Here is a 20,349-nt window from a genome sequence, read left to right as displayed (position 1 = left end):
GTTGTCAGGAGAAAGAAAGAGGCTGCTCTAATGTTCTTCTACTTAGGCAAAAAAAAATAAAAACCTTTCTGAAACTAAGAAGAACATTAGAGCAGCCTCTTCCTTGACTACTTGGTGGTCAGGAACTGACCAGCAGGTGGCGCTGTTGGAACAAAATTCATTCATATTAACACAGAGGTCCCCAACCTTTTTTACCCGTGAGCCACATTCAAATGTAAAAAGTGTTGGGAAGCAACACAAGCATGAAAAAGTCCCTTGGGGTGCCAAGTAAGGACTGTGATTGGCAATTTGGTAGCCCCTATTAGGGATCCACCATTCTGGATTCAGTCGAACCTCTGAATCCTTCACGAAAGATTCTGCCGAATACCGAACCGAAACCTAATTTGCATATGGCGAGAAAATTTTCTACTTCCTTGTTTCGTGACAAAAAGTCACACGATTTCCATCCCTGTCCCTAATTTGCATATGCAAATTCGGATTCAGTTCGGCCGGGCAGAAGGATTCGGCCGAATCCAAATCCTGCTGAAATAGGCCGAATCCTGGCCAAATCCCGAACCAAATCCTGGATTCGGTGCATCCCTAGCCCTTATACAAGAGGCTCTGCTTGGCACTATACTTTATGCAATTAAAACTTGCTTCCAAGCCTGGAATTCCAAAATAAGCACCTCATTTGAGGACACTGAGCATAACATCCAAGGGGTTGGAGAGCAAGATTAGGGGAGATTAGTCCCCCGGCGACAAATCTCCTCTTCTTCGGGGTGACTAATCTCCCCAAACTGCCTTCCTGCCGGCTAGATTGAAAATCGCCGGCGGGATTGGAACTCGGAGTGCTTCATTTTCCGAAGTCGCCCGAAATTGCCTCGTGAGGAAACTTCGGAAAATGAAGCGCTTCGAGTGCCATCCTGCCGGCGATTTCGACTCTAGCCGACGGGAAGGCAGTTCGGGGAGTTTAGTCGCCCCGAAGAAGAGGAGATTTGTCGCCGGGCAACTAATCTCCCCGTCTCTGCCTGTTTGTCTCTGCCCTTAATATCTTGGAATCAAAAATAAATAGACAATGAATGTAAATGACAAAAGTGCTTAGAATAGCCCCCTCATCAATTCTACATTTGCTTATTTTAAAGGTTTACTTATCCTTTCATTTTGGAAACTGTATCATCTACTTGTATCCTGGCCATTTGCCCACGTATAGAACTTTTACACTTACCGCCCAATTTATCCAGCAAAAGCCCAAAAAAAATTGCCTTTGTGAAGTAAATAGAATAAAATAAATTAAAGGATTTCAAAGGGTAAGTTATATTTGGTGCCACGTTTCCCCCGAGATGCAAAGAATTACAATAATAAAGGAGAATAGTGATTCCCTCTAGAGGAGGGCCCTTACCAGCAGCCCGTCTTGTGAGGGAGACAATCAGTTACTGAACGTCGAGTCTCAGCGCCTCAGGAAGGTTAGTAACGCTTGGGACAAGCTCATTGGATAAACTCACCAGCCGGCGGCTTCCTATTGGCTCGCCGCGGGCAAGATGCTCCTTATCATGTCTGACAGCTATAACCCTAGAGGAGTGGGCGTGTCCAATTCAAAGCGTTCACTCCCACTATGGCCCCGCCCCCTCTCCGTTATAAGAAGCCTGTAGGGGGTTGGGCCGTGGTTGTCTGACAGCGCGCGCTGGTGGAGGGAATGTGCTAGTGAGGGGCAGAACTACGGAGAGGATGCGGCGTCCTAGAGGGTGAGGGGGTGGAGCCAAGTTGCTATACGCTTTTCCCATCTGTCTGACTGGAAGGGTTTGGAACTGGAGCCGCTCAAGTCACCGGGAGGAAGAGGGGAGGGGTGGCCGGGGGAGGGGGCGGTTCAGCAGGGGGATAGATGACAGGAGGCCGGAGAGAGGGTGAGTTATTCCCCCCCCCTCAGAAACCGAGATTTTTTACCTCAGAAATGCGGTATTATGGCATCCTTGAGGTTACCTCATAAATCTGCTGTGAGGGGGGGGATGATACAAAATGGTCTGCACTGATTGCATTTCCATTGCACTAATTTCTGTCCACTCCTGCTGCTCCATGAGGATTTATAGGTGACATCGGATTTTCATTGACCCCCAGGGACCCTACGGTAATGGTATTGCCTGTCCAGGGACGTCACTATTGGTCGCTGGCTGACCTAAGGATTGTTTCATTTACAAAGGACACCCCTTCCCCCCCCACCCACCCAAGGATGGACGACTGGCTTCTGCATACACCGTAACAAGGAAAATCCCATTATCCCCGTATGCCCTATTCGGTACTAAGGGATACCTGGACGGGACTCGACAGACAACGAAGTTTCACCAGCCTGGAACAGCTGAGAGGATATATTTCCCATTCATTGGATGTGCTGTTACACAAGGACAATGCCTTTCTTATTATTAGGGACACCCGCCCGCTGTGGGAAATTAGATTCAAATATCCAATCATTTCTGAACTGATTCACTGCAAATGACACCCTGTCTCCCCTAAACCGACTATTAACAGACATTTACCAGCAACTTCGTTAATTATATTTGTCTTGGCTTTTCTGGACTGGTAATAAGGGAAGTTTACCAGCGACTTCGGTTGATAGATTTTTACTCGTCTATTACATTGGTTTTTCTTGAATGGTATCGAGGAATATTTACCTGTAACTTTGGTTAAAAGAGTTTGTTCAGCCTCATGTTACAGACAATGTCCTTCGTTGGGGTTATTATTTGCACTATATAGGACTCAACGGATATGCAGATTCGGACGGCACCCTTTTGTAGTGAGGACTTTTTAAGTGGTTGAAATGGAAATGGAATGTTCCTACCTCTTCCTTTAAATAAGTAAAAAGCAGGTTACGAGACTTATCAAACTCTTACAGTTGTAGTTGAGGAATCCCACTGAGGTCTTTAAAGAGGAAGAGCTGTTTTATAGTTGGTGGACTGCATGTTCAGGATTTGTGAGAGTCACATTGTGTTTGAAAGTATTTATTGTCTAAGAAAAAGTATTAGAAGGAAAGCACTGGGCAGTAATAATAAAAAAAACTACTGTAAGCTGAAACTTCGGAGCAAGGAGAAGAGAATAAAAAAAAAAACGAAATTGAAGAGCGAGAGAACAAATGCTGGCTGAAAAACATGACACATTATACTTCCGTGCAGGAGATCTTCTTGGGTGAAAAATATTCTGAATGAATTGCGAACGATCTTTAAATTTATTGGAGACGTGTGTATGACGACAGGAATATACCTGAGATTCAGTAAGAAATGTGCCCTTGTTTTATATTTTTAATAGATACAATAGATGTTTTCAAGCTGCTTTACAAATCTCTGCTCTTTTCTTATTTTTTTTCTGGATTAAGTTTTCTAAAACCAGCCTGTCACCAGTGACTGTAATAATCCTCATAAATAGAGAAGGCAAAAGTCTCAAGGTAGGGAGAGGTATTATCTGTCTCTGACAGGCTATTTTCAGCTCTCTTTCAGTAGGGCAGTGTTGAAGAATTTCTGTCTACACAGTGATTTTTCCAGTGTTCCATAAGTAAGGGCACTTGAATGAATGGGTTTTCCTCTCTAAAATAGATGTTCAAGGAGTGGAGCTATTTTTTTCACTGAAACATTGTAATATTTTGTTTGTGGCTCAGATAGGGTTCTTTATTCGGATTCCAATTACACATGGCTTTCCTGAGTGGTCCCCGGCTCCTAGACTGGGCCAGCTCGCCGCCTCACCTACAGTTCAATAAGTTTGTGTTGACAGGATATCGTCCTGTGGCAAATGGAGGTGAATGCATGAGGAGCCTCTTCTATCTGCACAACGAACTTGGAAACATCTACACACATGGTAAGATTTGGGATAGCTGTTGGTTGGTGGTATGATGAAAAATTATGGGGAGTAACCTTATTTTAACCATTCTTTACATCCAGTTTTTATAGTCTGGTTGCTTTGTACTGCTTTGTACAGTTGATATAACGTAAACCTGTTTTGTTAATGCCTGCTGCTTTAGCCTATTAAGGTGGCCATACATTGAACAATCAGTTCAAAGGGCCAAATGACTATGGCATGGATACAGGCCTTTGGCGCAAGGACCACATCAACTAGCTGATGTGGTCCCAATGGGATTTTTGAACCTGCAAAATCGACATCGTCAGGTTTACCTGTTGGAGACACAATGAGTTGCAAACTTGGTCTGTTGGCAGCTTATATTGGCCTTTGGCCACCTTTAGACTCATGCACCCATCCCCGTGGTGTTTTGTTCACAGGAAAGTAAACCGCATATAAGTGCTTGTAATGCTCATTTATGGCTTTCAGGCCAAAAAACACCATTCATGTCAAAGAAAGGAGTTATAAGTGGTGCAGAAGTACACCAGTGCAGTAAAGCAATATGTTGCACACTGCTAATAAATGAACACTTGCAGTTTATTAAGTACTGCCTGAAGCTGTTTATTCCTTTCTTCTCTATGATATATGTAAAGCAATATGTGCAATTGGGATCCTCTTGTTAAAAGCTTCTTTAGGGCATGTTTCTGGTCAAAATGACCTGTACTGGCAGGTGTTTTCTATTAAAACCAATGATGGACTGCTCAGTTGAGTTTAAACAATTCCTCAGCTGGCAGAGAATATGCCCTGTTTGCCATGACTGTTACAGTCAATTCTAATAGTAAACTGTTTCCTGGAATGTGTTGAGGCAAAGCTTTCATAAATCTAAGCTACTGAAACCGTGAAGATGCTCCACTATCAAGCTTAGAAACTCACAGGTCTGTGGTTACATTGCATCTCCATTTTAGAGCCCCCTATGTTTTTCTTTGTCGATGGCCATTTATCCATTGTTCCATATGCTAGCTGGATAGAATGTAATACAGTGCCAATGTTGTACATGTCTGTGCAGCTCTTGGCATGGCTGGGGGCATATAAATCTATTGGCAGCACATGCAACTGCCACTCTGGTGTGACATCTCTGGCTTAGAGCATGTGGCATTACTACTAACCAGTTAATGACATGGGATTATAATAAGTAAGATGGCAGTGCTTTGCTAGAATGTTCCCAAAGACATTTTTCCCTAAAAGGAGCGCAGGGCCAGGGCAAAGACATAACAATTCAGATACCTGGGAGTTACCAGTGAATTTGGTTTTCTTGTCCTTTAAGTAAAGGTAAATCATATTTGACAGAGTACCCTGCTTATCCACCCCCCTTTCCAACTTTTCCCCAGCTGCTCGGCGAACATGCTTGAAGAGGTAACTAATACCAAAAGATTGCAGCAGACGTTCACAGATCCATGAACAGCCAAGGCTGTGGGTAAACATAATGTTTTTGTAATAAAGTTATATTTTTCATTCATCTATAGGCCTTTTCGTGGATCTATCAGTGCCCGCTGCAATCTTTTGCTTTGAGCTACCCCTGATACTGACTTCAAGTAGCTCTTTCTACTTTTTCTGCTACCACTTATTATTTTGTGTAATTTATGTCATGTAATTGTTTTTGAGTAATTTATAGGGATGCACCGAATCCAGGATCCGGTTCGAGATTTGGCCAGGATTCGGCATTTTTCACCAGGATTCATCGAATCCTTCTGCCCAGCCGAACTGTATATGAATCCTAATTTACATATGCAAACTAGGTGCAGGGAGGGAAATCGTGTGACTTTTTGTCACAAAACAAGGAAGTAAAAAATGTCTTCCCTTCCCACCCCTAATTTGCATATGCAAATTCGGATTCGGTTCGGTATTCGGTCAAATCTTTCACGAAGGATTCTGGGGTTCGGCCGGATCCAAAACAGTGGATTCTGTTCATCCCTAGTAATATATTATCTTAATAGAATCATGTTTTATTAACATTTTACTCCTCCCCTACATTTAATTTTGGTGTTTTTAAAGCAATTACTGTTCTATTGTTGTAAAAAGAGCCTCTTGTGTTGCTTGTTATGTAGCCAAGGGTTGCAGTAGAACAAAGTGCAAACTTTACAGTAAAGGACATTCTAAATATCTGCACAGGTGAGTGTATTAGATGCATACCCATGACTGTGCAAACTGTATACAGGAAAAACCTGCTGACTTCAGATAATGCATATGTTTGTTAATTGTGGCTAGCAGAGGTCAATAAGGACAAGTGGTGTTTTCAGCTTGTGTCGTAGCTTTCGCAACTACAGTTGCATTCATTTGTTTCCTTAGCTGGACATAAGCTCGGCTGAATGTTTGGCATTAAAAGAATACTTTCATGAGAAAATTTTTTTTTTTATAAAAAAACGCATCAGTTAATAGTGCTACTCCAGCAGACTTCTGAAATCCATTTTTCGAAAGAGCAAACTGATTTTTTTATATTTCATTTTGAAATCTGACATGGGGCTAGAAAATTGTCAGTTTCCCAGAAGCCTCCAGTCATGTGACTTGTGGTCTGATAAATGTCAGTCACTCTTTACTGCTGTACTGCAAGTTGGAGAGATATCACCCCCTACCTTCTCCCCCCAGCAGCCCATCAGCAGAACAATGGGAAGGTAACCAGATAACAGCTCACTCGTCAATAGTAAAAATCCAGGTCCCACCTTCAGTTAAATTGAGTAGTTGAAGCAATATTGCAGTAATTTGGAGAAACAAGGTGCCCCAAATAAATTGTAAATGACTCACCAAATAGTAAATGTGGTCCGGGTGTACCAGCCCCAGACCCCCAGCTTTAGGGAGCGGTACGGCAAAGGTATGAAGAAGAAGCAGGGCCAACTGGCACTCAGACAGATCGACGTAACCAGAGAAAATTAGTTAAAAAATATATTTTATTGGGTGCAGAGTGCAGAGACTAAGTGCAACTAAATTGGTTAGAGGGTTGGAAGACTTAAATTAAGGGTAGACTGTCAAGGTTGGGGTTGTTTTCTCTGGAAAAAAGGCGCTTGCGAGGGGACATGATTACACTTTACAAGTACATTAGAGGACATTATAGACAAATGGCAGGGGACCTTTTTACCCATAAAGTGGATCACTGTACCAGAGGCCACCCCTTTAGACTAGAAGAAAAGAACTTTCATTTGAAGCAACGTAGGGGGTGCTTCACAGTCAGTGAGGTTGTGGAATGCACTGCCAGGTGATGTTGTGATGCTGATTCAGTTAATGACTATAAGAGGGACTTGGATGATTTTTTGGACAGACATAATATCAAAGGCTATTGTGATACTAAACTCAATAGTAAGTATAGGTATGGGTATATATTATTTATGTGAAAGTAGGGAGGGGTGTATGTATGGATGCTGGGTTTTGATTTGGAGTGGTTGAACTTGATGGACTTTGTCTTTTTTCAACCCAATTTAACTAAGTAGCTATGTCAGTGTTGTAATGTTCAGTTGCAAGAAAAGTGGATTTTGTATGGTCAGCTCTTAGTGATTAGTGGGCATCTCTACCCCTGGGTGGCATTTAGCATTTGTGTGTTTCTCTGATTGAAGGCAATACGTAAAAAGTGGACCTAGGAGATACATGGGAGATTTAAAGGCAGTTATGCCTATGATTACATGTGAGATATGACACAATTTGATGTGATATAAACCTTTTTTTATTGCAATACTTTATTGTATGTTCATCTGCAACTTGATCTTTCCCTGGCTTCATTTTCTGGGTTCAGCATCCAAACCATGGAAAAGGTTGGATGAGTTAACCGGTTTTCCACATTATTTAGGGGACCAGTAAAGGGCTTTGACCCAGGTCAAATTATAGGACAGCTAGCAGTTGCAAGTATGGTAGGGAAAGATAGATTATTTGAGAGGTAATTAATCACTGCTGCCCAAAACCTGGAGATGTGGGGACAAGACCAGATTATATGAAACAAATTGGCAGATCTAATTCCACTTCTAGAGCAGTGGTCTGTTGGGGTTCGATTCCCTTACGCACGTTTTATGGAATTTTTGTGCCTATATTATTGTAGAGTATAGAATACTTGTCTACATGTAGGGCCTTTATTTATTGAACTTTTCACTCTCGGGAATCGCGCAAAAAGCAAGTGTGCTTGATAAGCTTCCCCAGTCTGTAAATACAAGATATATTTTTTTTTATCATGGTTTTAAAGCTGTCAGATGTAAACTTTTCCATAGGTCCACAAATGACTCTTTATATTTACTGTCATTTTTATTGCTGATGAATGCACGTATGTCATTTTTAAAAAAAACAAAAAAAACTTATCATGTATTGGCATAAGATGAGGCAGAGCAACAAGGCTGTGCTTACTTACATCAAAAGATTGCAATTGTGCAACTAGAAACAAATAAGAGCTCATTTCTTATTCATTAGCTTGACTTAAAAGCCTGGTAAATGACCAGTACAGTTTTCTTGTTCCTCATCAGAAATTGAGATATAGCTTGTCAAACAGAAGATTAACAGAGATTAAAACCTCATCTGTCAATGATATATTAGTAATATGGGTATGAGTGGAAATGCAGAAAAATTAGATTTTGGCACCCCATGTCAATCTCTTGTCTAAGTTACGTATATATGATGATATTGAGGCTTAACTGTTTTAATCTAAATGTTGTAGACTAGGCAAAGTAGACCTGCTCTACAGTTAAATTACACCCCACAATAAAACAAAAGGATTGCAGTTTAACAACAATAGATGTAGATGTTTTAGCTGGCAAGGGCAATGTGCATATTTGTACTTGGTAAGGGTTTTGTGTCCTGTTCGGAGGTGGCATTAAGTTGGTAATACATGGCATGATCTACTTATTTTGCAAGGTCACCGATTTTGCTTCACAAATGGGGCGGATTTGATTACGTTTGCCCTCAAACATAAGTCAAACTGTGGCCTAAAATAAAGGGCAGTAAGCCTAAACAATAAATATGAGTGTCGTTCATAACTTTTTTATAATTACATGCCCTCCAGGCAAATAGTTGGATCTTGCTAAGTGCCTATGGAGACCAATCAGCAATGCAAAACCATGTCTGTCCTGAGATTCAAAATAAGCATTTCAAGTACACTGAAGTAAAAACAGCCTCTTACAAGCCCCATAAATATGCTGATGCAGTTCTTGTCCAAATGAGCTGAGCTGCCTGATAGATATTTGGCTGATATAGTAAGCTTCTGGCTCAGGAGGCCTCAGTTAGCCCATGTATGGCTACTGGAACGTTACTGCTTAGTGGAACTCTTTATCAGAATGTCCATTTATTAGCTTGTCTGTAAAACTGGCTACTAAAATTTGTTTTGTGTGATATTCAGAATGTGTGTGTTGGGCGGAGTATGAATACTTTATCTTTATACCTGAGATACTATAAAGGTTAGTTTATTGATCGGGCAGTTTTGTAAATTTGGTCAGTTGATTAGGAAAGGGCGAATATGATGCTTCATTTCGCCAAAAATTCGCCGCCGAAATGTCGCAGACGCCCAAGTCTATGGGTGTCAAAAAAATTTTGTTGCGCGGCGAATTTTCTTATGCACGACGCCATACAAGTCTATGGGTGTCATTTTTGCAGCGAAAAAATTCGCCCATCCCTACTGGTAGTTTTATAAGTTTTGTTTGGGTTGGTACGTATTATGAAATAGAATGATGCTTACTTCAGATGTGCTATATTTCACTCTATATGTTAATGTTACTCCATCTCTCTACCCAACTGTCTACCAATATTTACCATTAGTCATGGGCAAGATTAAAATTTCTGTGTATGGCTAGTTTTAGGCCACACTTTTCAATGCCGAGCTTAAACATTTGCAACTCTGTGATCACACTAATGCAAGCAAGTCTTGTGATCATGGCCTTTCTTTGACTCAGATTTTCTGTAGTCTTCAAGCAGAAGATAACATTTTAGGCTAGGTTATTATCCTGCCCCTTTCAGTATGCTTAAACCATTACTCTAGTCTGATGTTTAAGATAAGAATTTAAAGTCTTTAAAAGCTTTGAGGTGAGTATGTGGAACGCTCCTGTAAGGAGCTCTGAGTCGTAATCTCTTTAGTAGTGACCTGGATTCCTTCAGCTAGGATGCTTGAGATCTGTATTTCTCAAGGACAGGAAGCAACATTTTGCGCTGTTCTTATCGGTGCCAGGGTAGAGAACTTGGTATGAAACAACAACTACTTATTTCTCTTTGTGAAAAGACAAAGGACATTTCCTTGTTGGCAGGTGCTTAACAGTGGGGTAGCTGCTGTTCTCTTTACACGTTTAGATTCAGGGAGATTAGTCGCCCAGCCATAAATCGACTCTTTTTCGGGGCGACTAATCTCCCTGAACTGCCTCCCGCCGGCTAGAATCTAAATCGCTGGCGGGATGGCACTTGGATCGCTTCGTTTGCCAGCGAGTTACTGTCGATGGGCGACTAGTCTCCCCAAATCTGAGCGTGTGTCTCTGCCCTTGAAGAAGAAGAAAAGTGTTCTTGCACTTGGGGGTGTCAAATGTTAGGCAAACTCCAAGTGATTGTATTTACTTACCTGAAACCCCCGCCCGGTGTTCCTATCAGCAGAAAACTGCACCGGCCCGGGATTATTCCAGCGAACACCACGGAGCGATCCTCTTCCCCTCTTCCTCTTTCCTCGTGTGGCTGCGCAGTAGAGCAGAAAGCTGAACTTTAACTAAAAAGTTGGCCATTTTGTTCTATTGCACGTGTCTGTCCCAGTAAATTTGAAGAAAGAAGAAGCCGAAAGAGGATCATTCCGTGGTGCTCACTGGAATAACCCTGGGCAGTTTTCTGCTGATAGGAGCACCGGCCCTGGGTTTCAGATAAGTAGATACAATCACTTGGGGGTGCCTAACATTTGGCACCCTCAAGTGCAAAAAGACTTTCCTTCTCCTTTAAGGTAACACAACCCCTCCATTGATACATTCAGCAATGCCACTGTGCTGCAGAGGTTATTGGGAAGGGCAGGTTCTGTGCTGCAGAGGGTATTGGGAAGGGCAGGCTCTGGCTTTTCAGTGCCTCTAATGCAGATTTAACTGTGATCAGCGATTCAACTTTATGTATGTTATGTTCAAGGCTCTATTTATTTAGTACCGGGCTCTGGTGTCGTGCAGACCAACATATGAGAAGATGAAATGATTTAATCAATACAACCAACCATGTCTAATATTAGGTTATAAAGCAAGGATCGATAGCATGTATAAAAAACCCTCCAGCTTATAAAAGCATTAGGTCTAGCATATTCTAAATTAAGGACTTGTACTGCTGGCCAAAGAGAAGCTGTAATAATCGTCATTGCTTTTTGGTTGTGTTGCATAGGGCATTACTTTCAGTCACGGCAATGATCTTCATTTGTGTGTGTATGGTATATAATATAATGTGTGTGTGTGTGCAGCTTAAGTAAAATACAAGATTTCCGTTTTGTTCTCTCAAACTACCCTCACCATTGAGCAAACAAGTTTGCTGTAAGCTTCTTGCAAGCATAGAGGTCGTTGCCTGTGTCCTCCCCAGGTACAATCTTGCTAAGGTAAATCTTCTAATATTCTTAGACAAATAACCTAAGCTGCCGTCAATGTCACTGCTGTACTAAAATAACTTAACCCCCCCCCCCAATGCCTACCTTTCTTTTTTTTTTTTATTGAAAGCCTACAAACCCTTGTACCGCATGAGACCAGTTCATGGCATTATGAGAAATACTAGTGTTTTTCAGAAATGACTACTTGAGCTGCTGTAGATTATAGCATGGTATGCAGATATTATTGCTGTAGTTGTACAATTTAGGACAAACCTACTACTAAATGGGCAGCATCCAAAGGCAGAGACACACTGCTATTTCAGGAGATTAGCCGCCCAGCGACAAATCGCTTCTTCTTAGGGTGACTAATGTCCCCGAACTGCCTTCCGCTGGCTAGAATGTAAATCGCCAGAGAGATGGCACTCGGAATGCTTCAATTTCCGAAGTCGCCTGAAGCTTTCGTGTGAGGCAACTTCGGAAAACGAAGCGTTCCGAGTGCCATCCCGCTGGCGATTTAAAAGGGCTTTGAAAAGATGATTTAAGAAAAGTATAAGGAGGGGAGAGCTTACTCAGCATTTTACACTCCTTTAACAAATACATCTGAGCAGTGCCATCTCTTATTCCTTATTGCTCTTGTCCTTTCTGTTTGGCGTATAGGAGAAACATATGAAACCTTTTCTTTTTACTAAAGGATGAAAAAAAAGACAGGAACCAAATATTGTCTTGCTAGTTTTTTTTCCCCCTCACCTGACTGGGTCATTCTATAGCACCTCTGGATCATCCTTAATTACTAAGCTAGTGTATTTTAATTTACTCTGACTCATCTTGCACTCACAGGGTTTTTCATGCTTGACTGGCCATTTAAGAATCTCAAATTCATGTCAGTATATTAAATCAAGCTATTTCAACCCATGTGACCACATTCCCAGCCAGATTATTTACATCCCAGCATTTTTGTAGTTAAATATCTTCTCAGTATAAAATCCTTGAAATTGGCAGCTGTACCCTTCAAATGGACCATTACTCCATCAATGAGCGTTCTTTTGCAGTCCGATGTTGCTAGGGTTCTTTATTACAGAAAGGTTTTTTTCAAGGTTAAAGCTTGCAGCAATAAATAGATGGACATATTGTTTTGTATATATTTCAAATTGACTTGGATAAAATTTTGTCTTACTTTTGTCTGTGGAAATATATGGATGCAGCTAAAAATGAAGTAGACCACTGGTTCCCAAACTATGTGGCTTGCCTCTATGGGGAGTCCTGGATTAGTTGCAGGTAGACTCAGCCTCAAGGCCTGTTAAAGAGCACCTGTTAAGATAAAATATTTTCCCCCACCAAAGGTGTGGGTGAAGGGCAGAGACACGCTGCTATTTAGTCGCCCATCGACAAATCGCTTCCTCTTCGGGCGACTAGATCGCTGCATACTGCCTTCCCGCCAGCTAAAAGGTAAATTGCCAGTGGGATGGCACTCACAACGCTTCATTTTCCAAATTCGACCAAAGTTGCCAAATCATGGTTGGGAGTTAGGTTGAATTTTTATATTCCTTCTGCCAGGCTGAACTGAATCCTAATTTGCATATGTAATTTTTGTCACAAAACAAGGAAGTAAAAAATGTTTTCCCCTTCCCACCCCTAATTTGCATATGCAAATTAGGATTTGCATTCGGTTCGGTATTTGGCCGAATCTTTCGCGAAGGATTCAGGTGTTCGGCCGAATCCAAAATAGTGGATTCGGTACATCCCAAGTTAGATGAGACCGATATTCAACATATTATATATATATATATATATATATATATATATATATATATATATATATATATATATATATATATATATATATATACATACACAGATCCTATTTGTATACACAGCACTGTACCCACATTATGTAGTTGTGTATGTATGTTTTGCGCTTCCTATTGTTTTTTTATATTCCTGCATTGCTTGCTTTGTCCCATGATGTTTTATACATTGTGATAGTAAGTCACGGTGCAGCAATTTCATATAACAACGGGCATTCCTGTGTTATGGAAGAGTGTTCAGCTATTCAGGCCTTCCATATGAATTAATAAGCTTCAAAATATGGCTTCAGACTCTTTATTAATGAGCTTGGGCTTGATACTTGATTTGGAATTTGCTTACATTAGAAGGCAGGTTAAAGGCAGGAATTCCTGGTTGTTTAGTGGCATGCAGTACCTCAGCACGGTAAGTAACACCATGGATTGGATTACAGGCTTGATAAAACACGTTTGCTTCTAGCGCTATCTTGTTTCCAGTAGAGAGAGACTGTTGGATTCCCTCCAAAGAGCAGACAGCATTACAAAAGTTATGGTTATGGGCATTTAATACTCGCAGTTGTTCCATCAAAGCTCTGTCATGTATAGGTTCCATTTGCACCAATGCCCACACATTCATGGCTTTATTGCTCTAAAATTGTTCTATAGATCCATCTAAAACAGTGGTTCTCAAACGGTGGGGGTAGGGCCGAATCGCAGTAAGGATGAATAATTCCTATTTTCACTCGAAAGAGTGCAATTTATGACGAATGCTTATATGTTGTCTTAGACACAAATGTTTTTCTATATATGTGTTATGAGCTCTGGTGAGTCATGACCCAACAGTTGGATTTCTGAAGGGGTTTGAATAGATAAATTCCAACAATCTATTATCTAAAGATTCTATTTTATATAGCAGGCTGAATATCATATCGTTTACGAGCTTCAAGTAAGTGAAGTCTTGTTTCTGTACATTTCTTGCAGGGATCCCACTTCTCTGTTTCCTTTTCCTGCTTCCTCTTCACATACACTGGCTTCAGCTGTCCGTGCCATGGCTAGGTTTGGTACATTACCTGGCATGTGTAACTCCACAATTGGGCAGTGTTGTGTATCATCTCTTCATGAACCATCACGGTGGGGCTCCAGTCTACCACAAACTTCTTACATTTGACATGTGTGGAATCTGTCTGGTTAACACGCTAGGTAAGTCTTTTTTGTGCCTATCGACACTCCAGTTTTCTTTTTAAAAAGCCTGTGAAAGGGTAGAACTACATGGGCCATTTAGGTCCGATCCAACGACACGACGCGGCGAAACGCTGGTGTCAAGTCGGATGTGCTGGGGATAAGGTTAGAAATAGAAATGTCGGAAGAAGTCGCAGCGTGCATCCAACATGACACGACTGTCGGATGCAGACGTTGCATTCTGTCGGATGAACGTTGCGATGCCATCCGACATTGCTGTTGCTTACCTTGTTTTCCGTTGCGTCCAACTTGACGCCTACATTTAGTTCTACCCATATACATTCATTGTAATATTCGTTAAGTCTATAAACCATCAGATCCAATAAAGAGCTACGCAACTAAATGAGTGTATATAATTAAGCATTCTTTATCCTCAAGGTTTAAGTCAAGATTTCTTTAAGTAGTTTGGGGGATGCCACTGATACTTATAGATAGGTAAATTGGATTTTTAAAAATCCTTCTATTTTCCCCCAGGACTAATATCTATAACTTGTTCCTGTGCTGCTGTTTTTCCCCATGATCTGCGTCATGTGTAATTTGATATAGAAAAGCATTTGATCTAGAAATAATTTCCTGTGGCCAAAGTCCTATGACTCCCCTAGACATCAATGCAACACAGCGGTACAATGCTGTTTACTTTTAATTGATGAATCAGCCAAGTTAATTAATCAGCCAAATTAGTTAAGCCACAGTATATTAAGGTGATGGCACTTTGTTAGCTTTGGGAAATCCCTTGGGTCACGAAGCGCCCTAAAATACATTTACACTGTGGTATTATATTCTCTGTCCTAAAGAAGATGCCACATGGGACGTTGTGTCCCGTGGCGGTTATGATTTACCATGATGATTGATCATATTTTTACCACCAGAGAGTTACACTGACACCAATGAAAAGGTATGTTTTTGATATTTTATATATACACAAGAGCCCTTAATAATATCCTTTATAAACAGTTCTTACCGATGTAATTCCTGTCACGTGCCTCAATGAAACTTGTGTATTATAATAAATAAATAAAATGTACCCACTGTTGTAAAATATGAGGATATTAGGAGTTACTTTGGTCATGGAACTCCTCCGTGCCTTATGATATTCTTATATTTTACAATAGGGGGTATGTTATTCACTATATATAACAAACATTAATATACAAACAATAAAACATCCAATCAAGAAAACAATTAGCTGACGGAAAGTTTTTGGCATCTTCTAGATAGAAGCTCAAGCTGAAAACCCCCCCCCCGCGGCTTTATCCTAAAAAAGTGAATGTTCCAATATTCCTAATCAAAGCTCACCCGTCATTGAAATTGACCTGGGTGCGTGGCCCCAGGTCTGTCTTTTAAGGGTTCAGCATTCTCTGCATTTAAATTCAAACAATATAAGCGTTGTTCACACTCACCAATGAGAAAGGGTGGCCCGGGTGCAGCGCCCCGATCCCGTAGCTTGGGTGAGATGTAAGGAAAAGGAAGAACAGGCACGCACTCCTGCGACACACCAGGTTGGATAAAATTCCGATCTTTATTCCATGGGTTCCTAAGGACATTTGATTTTAACCTATGGAATAAAGATTGAAATTGTATTCTTCCTTTTCTTCTAGAAGCAGCCATTTGGACTGACTACAGCCACCTACTTGATAGTCCTGTCAGTTGCAGACAACCAGTTTCAGCACTGGTGAACTATTTAAAACAAAACAACAGAACTCCATTGTGGCCAAGCTGCTAAGTTGGAGGATGAGCCCATTACACTATACGTCTACTTGTTCATTTTATTCTCTCCTCCCAGTCTTTTTCTCTCTCATTCCCCCATTTCTGCACCATTTTTGGTCTCCCTCCATCTCTCTGTTCCCTCCCACCTCTGTCCCTGACACAAGACAAGGGTGTCCTGTGCTTACAACCTTGGTGCTATTTGGAGGCTTTCTCTGGAAGCTTCTGATTTGTGCTGAGGCTGCAAACACAAGACAATTGCAGTTCATTACTGCTTGTACCAATTGGAAACAAAAGCAGATGTACTGCGGCTAGAGAACACAGTGGGACCATATGGTACTATGCCATTAGAAATAAAATCCTGCATAAAATTTTTCCGCAATTAGACAAAATGTGCTGGAGAGGTCAACTGAGAGAAGGGACCCCACTACATATATGGTCTGAATGTAAAGAAATACAAGTATTCTGGGGAAAGATCTTTAATAATATCCAAAAAAAGAACTCCCTTTATTAAAGGAACCAGATATTCCTGCTTTAGTGGCTCTTCATTATGATTCAACGAAGGGCAAGATTATTAAAAAACATCTTACACTTTTTATGCTAAAAATAAAAGATACGATGCAAGGACTACCAGGAAAGCAAACCCTTCCCTTATGTTCCTTCTTACATAGTTATATCGGGTTGAAAAAAGACAAAGTCCATCAAGTCCAACCCCTCCAAACGAAAACCCAGCATCCACACACACACCCCTCCCTACTTTTAATTAAATTCTATATACCCATATCTATACTAACTATAGAGTTTAGTATCACAATAGCCTTTGATATTATGTCTGTCCAAAAATTCTTATTTTTCCTCCAATACCTTTTTTATTCTGTTCAATTTATAGAATGGTATATATATATATATATATATATATATATATATATATATATATATATATATATATATATATATATATATATATATATATATATATATATATATATATATATATAATATACCTTGATATTTATTTAACATTAATGTATGTATTTTACATTCAAAGTGAAATGGAATATTTGATATTTTTCCCCCCTCCTTTTTTCTTTCTTTACCCTCTAAAAATTCTCATAAATAAATAATTTACAAAAAGAATCAAATAGGAAATAGTGCATACAGTATGTTTTTGTTGTGTAAACTTTGGCATTGTAGTTAACTAAATTCTGCCCTTTTGTATTACACTTTTAGAAATGCTAAAGTTATAAAGTGTTCGTTTTTAGGGCAGTTTTTTTACTTAAAAAAATGTTCTGTGAAAAAACTTCTAAATTCGAATTCAAAAAGACCAACCGAAATTAAGTCAAAGTTTTTGTTTTTTGTTTGGTCGAATAGGTCAGTTTTCGATCGAATAGGTCCGTATTCGGCTGAATATGAATCGTACTAATCAAAGGAATAGCACATTCGATCGAATTTGATTCAAAGTTTTTCCCCAAAAAAATTTAGATTTTTCACAGTCCACCAATTGACTCCGAATAGGTTCCAGGAGGTCCCCCATAGGCTAAAACAGCAACTCGGCAGGTTAGATGGCGAATGGTCGAAGTCGAATTTTTAAGTAGACAGTACATTATAAATTTCGATATTCAAATTTTTTCAAAATCGAATTTGGACTATTCCCTAGTCGAAGTACACAAAAAATAGCTCGAAATTTAAATTTTTTTAACTTGAAAATTCCCCTTGACCTTTTATAAATGTTCCCCTAATTGTATATCAGCACTGTCATTACATGGGGAAACGTATAGGGCAGTTAGATGACAGGTCTATGAGGCCACATGCTGCCCACCGGCTGTACAGGATTTATTTTTTTACTGCATTATTTTCTTTTTCTGCAGGTGCCCTTCCAATCATATACTGTACCTTGATGTGCTACCCATCCACTAGGACTTTGGCCCTTCTGGCATATTCTGCTTTATCGAGCTACGTGATCTTCTGTGCAGTCAGCGCCCACAGCAATGTCAGTCGGCTCTGCTCATTTGCCTGGCAGGCCGCATTCCGCTTCTTCATTTTTTACCTGCGCTGGGCAGACCTAGGTTTTGGACACCCATCCTCACTGCGCTGCTACCTCTTGATGGATGGTTTGGCCTTGCTTGGCGGCATAATTAACGTTTCTCGTCTACCCGAGCGCCTTCACCCAGGAAAATTTGACTACTGGTTCAACAGCCATCAGATCATGCATGTCTTGGTGGTGATCAGCATCCTGTATTTGCACTGGGGCGTGACTTCTGATCTTTCTTGGATCAGTAGCCATTCCTGCCCCTCGGACTGAGACTCTTCATCAGCAGGGTTAAGATCATCCTTCTTCCTAAATAGTCTGATTAGACCTGAGGGCAGCTTAGCTTTTAGAAAAAGCGGCAGTGTTTGAGAGGAGGTAGTGGTGCTCTATACCATATTGTAGCATGCTGCTGGTACGGGGATGAAGTGCACAAGGCAAGCCCCGCTCCACAAGAAAATGTTTTATAAAGTACTGTAGAAAACTTGAAGTTTACCATATTTTAGAATATATAAACAAAAAATACATTTGCATTAAAGGACCAGTAACACTAAGATTTAAAAAAACATTATAGTACCTCCTCCTTCCAGCACAATGTTCACTATTTTAATGCTTTATTAAAAAATACCATAATGAATATCTTCATCCGGTTGTGCTGTCTCTCAGAAATAGGGCAATATGGCGACATGCCCTCAGCTTTATTCTACGTGCGCGCTCCACATCTCCTGGCCCGACTTCTTCTTAAGCCGGAAGTCAGTTGCTGCGCTGCTGTGGAGGATTTTTCAGCTTTCATGATTTAAATTTAAGCCTGATGAATGCTGCGAGCAGTGAAGGCAGCACCCAGGTCAGCCATAAATCCTCTACAGCAGCGCAGCAACTGATTTCCAGTTTAAAGAGACACTGACACCAGAAATGAACCTTTTTTTACATCTACCATAAAATTGACTTTGCATGCTTCTTATAATTTTGCCATAAAGTATTTGCCCAAAGCTTTTACATTACCTATCTGACTCCATGTGATCGACTATGAGGGGGCTGCCATGTTTATGCAGCAGGAGTCCGTTAGCATTAGAAACTCTAACTGACAGGCTGAGACAAGACAAGTCAGGTTGGCAAAACAGTCAGGTTTAGGAACTTCAACTAACAATTAAAAACAGACCTCTCAGCAAAAAAGTAGTTTTTAAGTGTCAGTATCACTTTAAGAAGTCGGGTCAGGAGATATGGAGTGCGCACGTAGGATGAAGCGGAGGGCATGTCGCCATACCGGCCTATTTCTGAGACACAGCACAACCAGAAGAAAATATTCATTATGGTATTTTTTTAATAAAGCATTAAAAATAGTGAACATTGTGCTGGAAGGAGGAGGTACTAGAGGGCGCTATAATGTTTTTTTAACTTAAATTTTTTTAGTGTTTCTGGTCCTTTAATCATCTGCAGTGAAATACTGTCTCTGGCAGAGAGGCAAAGTTAGGACTAAACAGGCTATAATTTAACGAGACTGTTCTGGAACCACTTTTTTTTCCAGGCTCTGACAAGAAATGTGTTGCCAGTGAACTGGCCATAAAGGGTATATGGGTATTTCAGTGTTTACATGACGACAGCCTCAATCAGTCAGGGCTACACTGCTACATGTGGCCCGTCTGTGGTGGACATAGGCATTTGATTGTTTTACCTCAAAAAAAAAAATATATTTTAATATTTATATGGGAAAGGCCAGATGGATAGGGAAGGAGATCTAGAGCTATATGAAACCACTCCATTTACATTTGACACATACAGAAAGTAGCTGTGGCATAGTATTAAATGGTTTGTGTCAGAGATAATGTAAATGCCACTAACTAAATTAGCACCATTATGCAGCCAGGATTCTGCATATTAGTTGCCTGTTTTAGCAGTGTTGCTTCAACAAAATGGTAGATTTGAGCATTTTGTCGGCAGGCAGGACGATGCTCAGATTTGCTTCTTAAGGGTAAGGACACACGAGCAGATTCGGGGAGATTAGTTACCCCGGCGACAAATCTCCTCTTCTTCAGGGCGACAATCTCCCCGCTGTACTGCAAGTTGGAGTGATATCACCCCCTTCCCCAGCAGCCTAAAAACAGAACAATGGGAAGGTTGACCAGCACTCAATAGTAAAATCCAGGTCCCACTGAGACTGATTCAGTTTCATTAAGTAGGAGAAATAACAGCCTGCCAGAAAGCAGTTCCATCTTAAAGTGCAGGCACAAGTCGCATGACTGGGGCAGCTGGGAAACTGA

General features: G+C 40.6%; 1 protein-coding gene across 3 annotated transcripts; it reads left to right on the top strand.

Annotated features, from left to right (window-relative positions):
* Positions 1 to 1,647: 1,647 nt before the first annotated feature.
* Positions 1,648 to 19,104, top strand: paqr4.S (progestin and adipoQ receptor family member IV S homeolog). 3 transcript variants are annotated; one of them, XM_041577901.1, is made up of 4 exons: positions 1,648 to 3,238; positions 3,341 to 3,816; positions 14,104 to 14,322; positions 17,934 to 19,104. In XM_041577901.1, the coding sequence occupies exons 2-4, from the start codon at positions 3,651 to 3,653 to the stop codon at positions 18,365 to 18,367; spliced, it is 819 nt and encodes a 272-aa protein (XP_041433835.1). In that variant the 5' UTR covers positions 1,648 to 3,238; positions 3,341 to 3,650; the 3' UTR covers positions 18,368 to 19,104. The 3 variants fall into 3 exon arrangements, with proteins under 3 accessions (XP_041433835.1, XP_041433834.1, XP_018094868.1); XM_018239379.2 differs by having other exon boundaries at positions 1,649 to 3,238; positions 3,620 to 3,816; XM_041577900.1 differs by having other exon boundaries at positions 1,648 to 3,816.
* The last annotated feature ends 1,245 nt before the right edge of the window (positions 19,105 to 20,349 follow it).

The sequence above is a fragment of the Xenopus laevis genome, chromosome 9_10S, assembly GCF_017654675.1.
Source record: "Xenopus laevis strain J_2021 chromosome 9_10S, Xenopus_laevis_v10.1, whole genome shotgun sequence".
Classification (NCBI taxonomy): Eukaryota; Metazoa; Chordata; class Amphibia; order Anura; family Pipidae; genus Xenopus; species Xenopus laevis.
The sequence above is the reverse complement of the archived record's forward strand: the minus strand, read 5'-3'. Positions and strand labels throughout refer to the sequence as shown.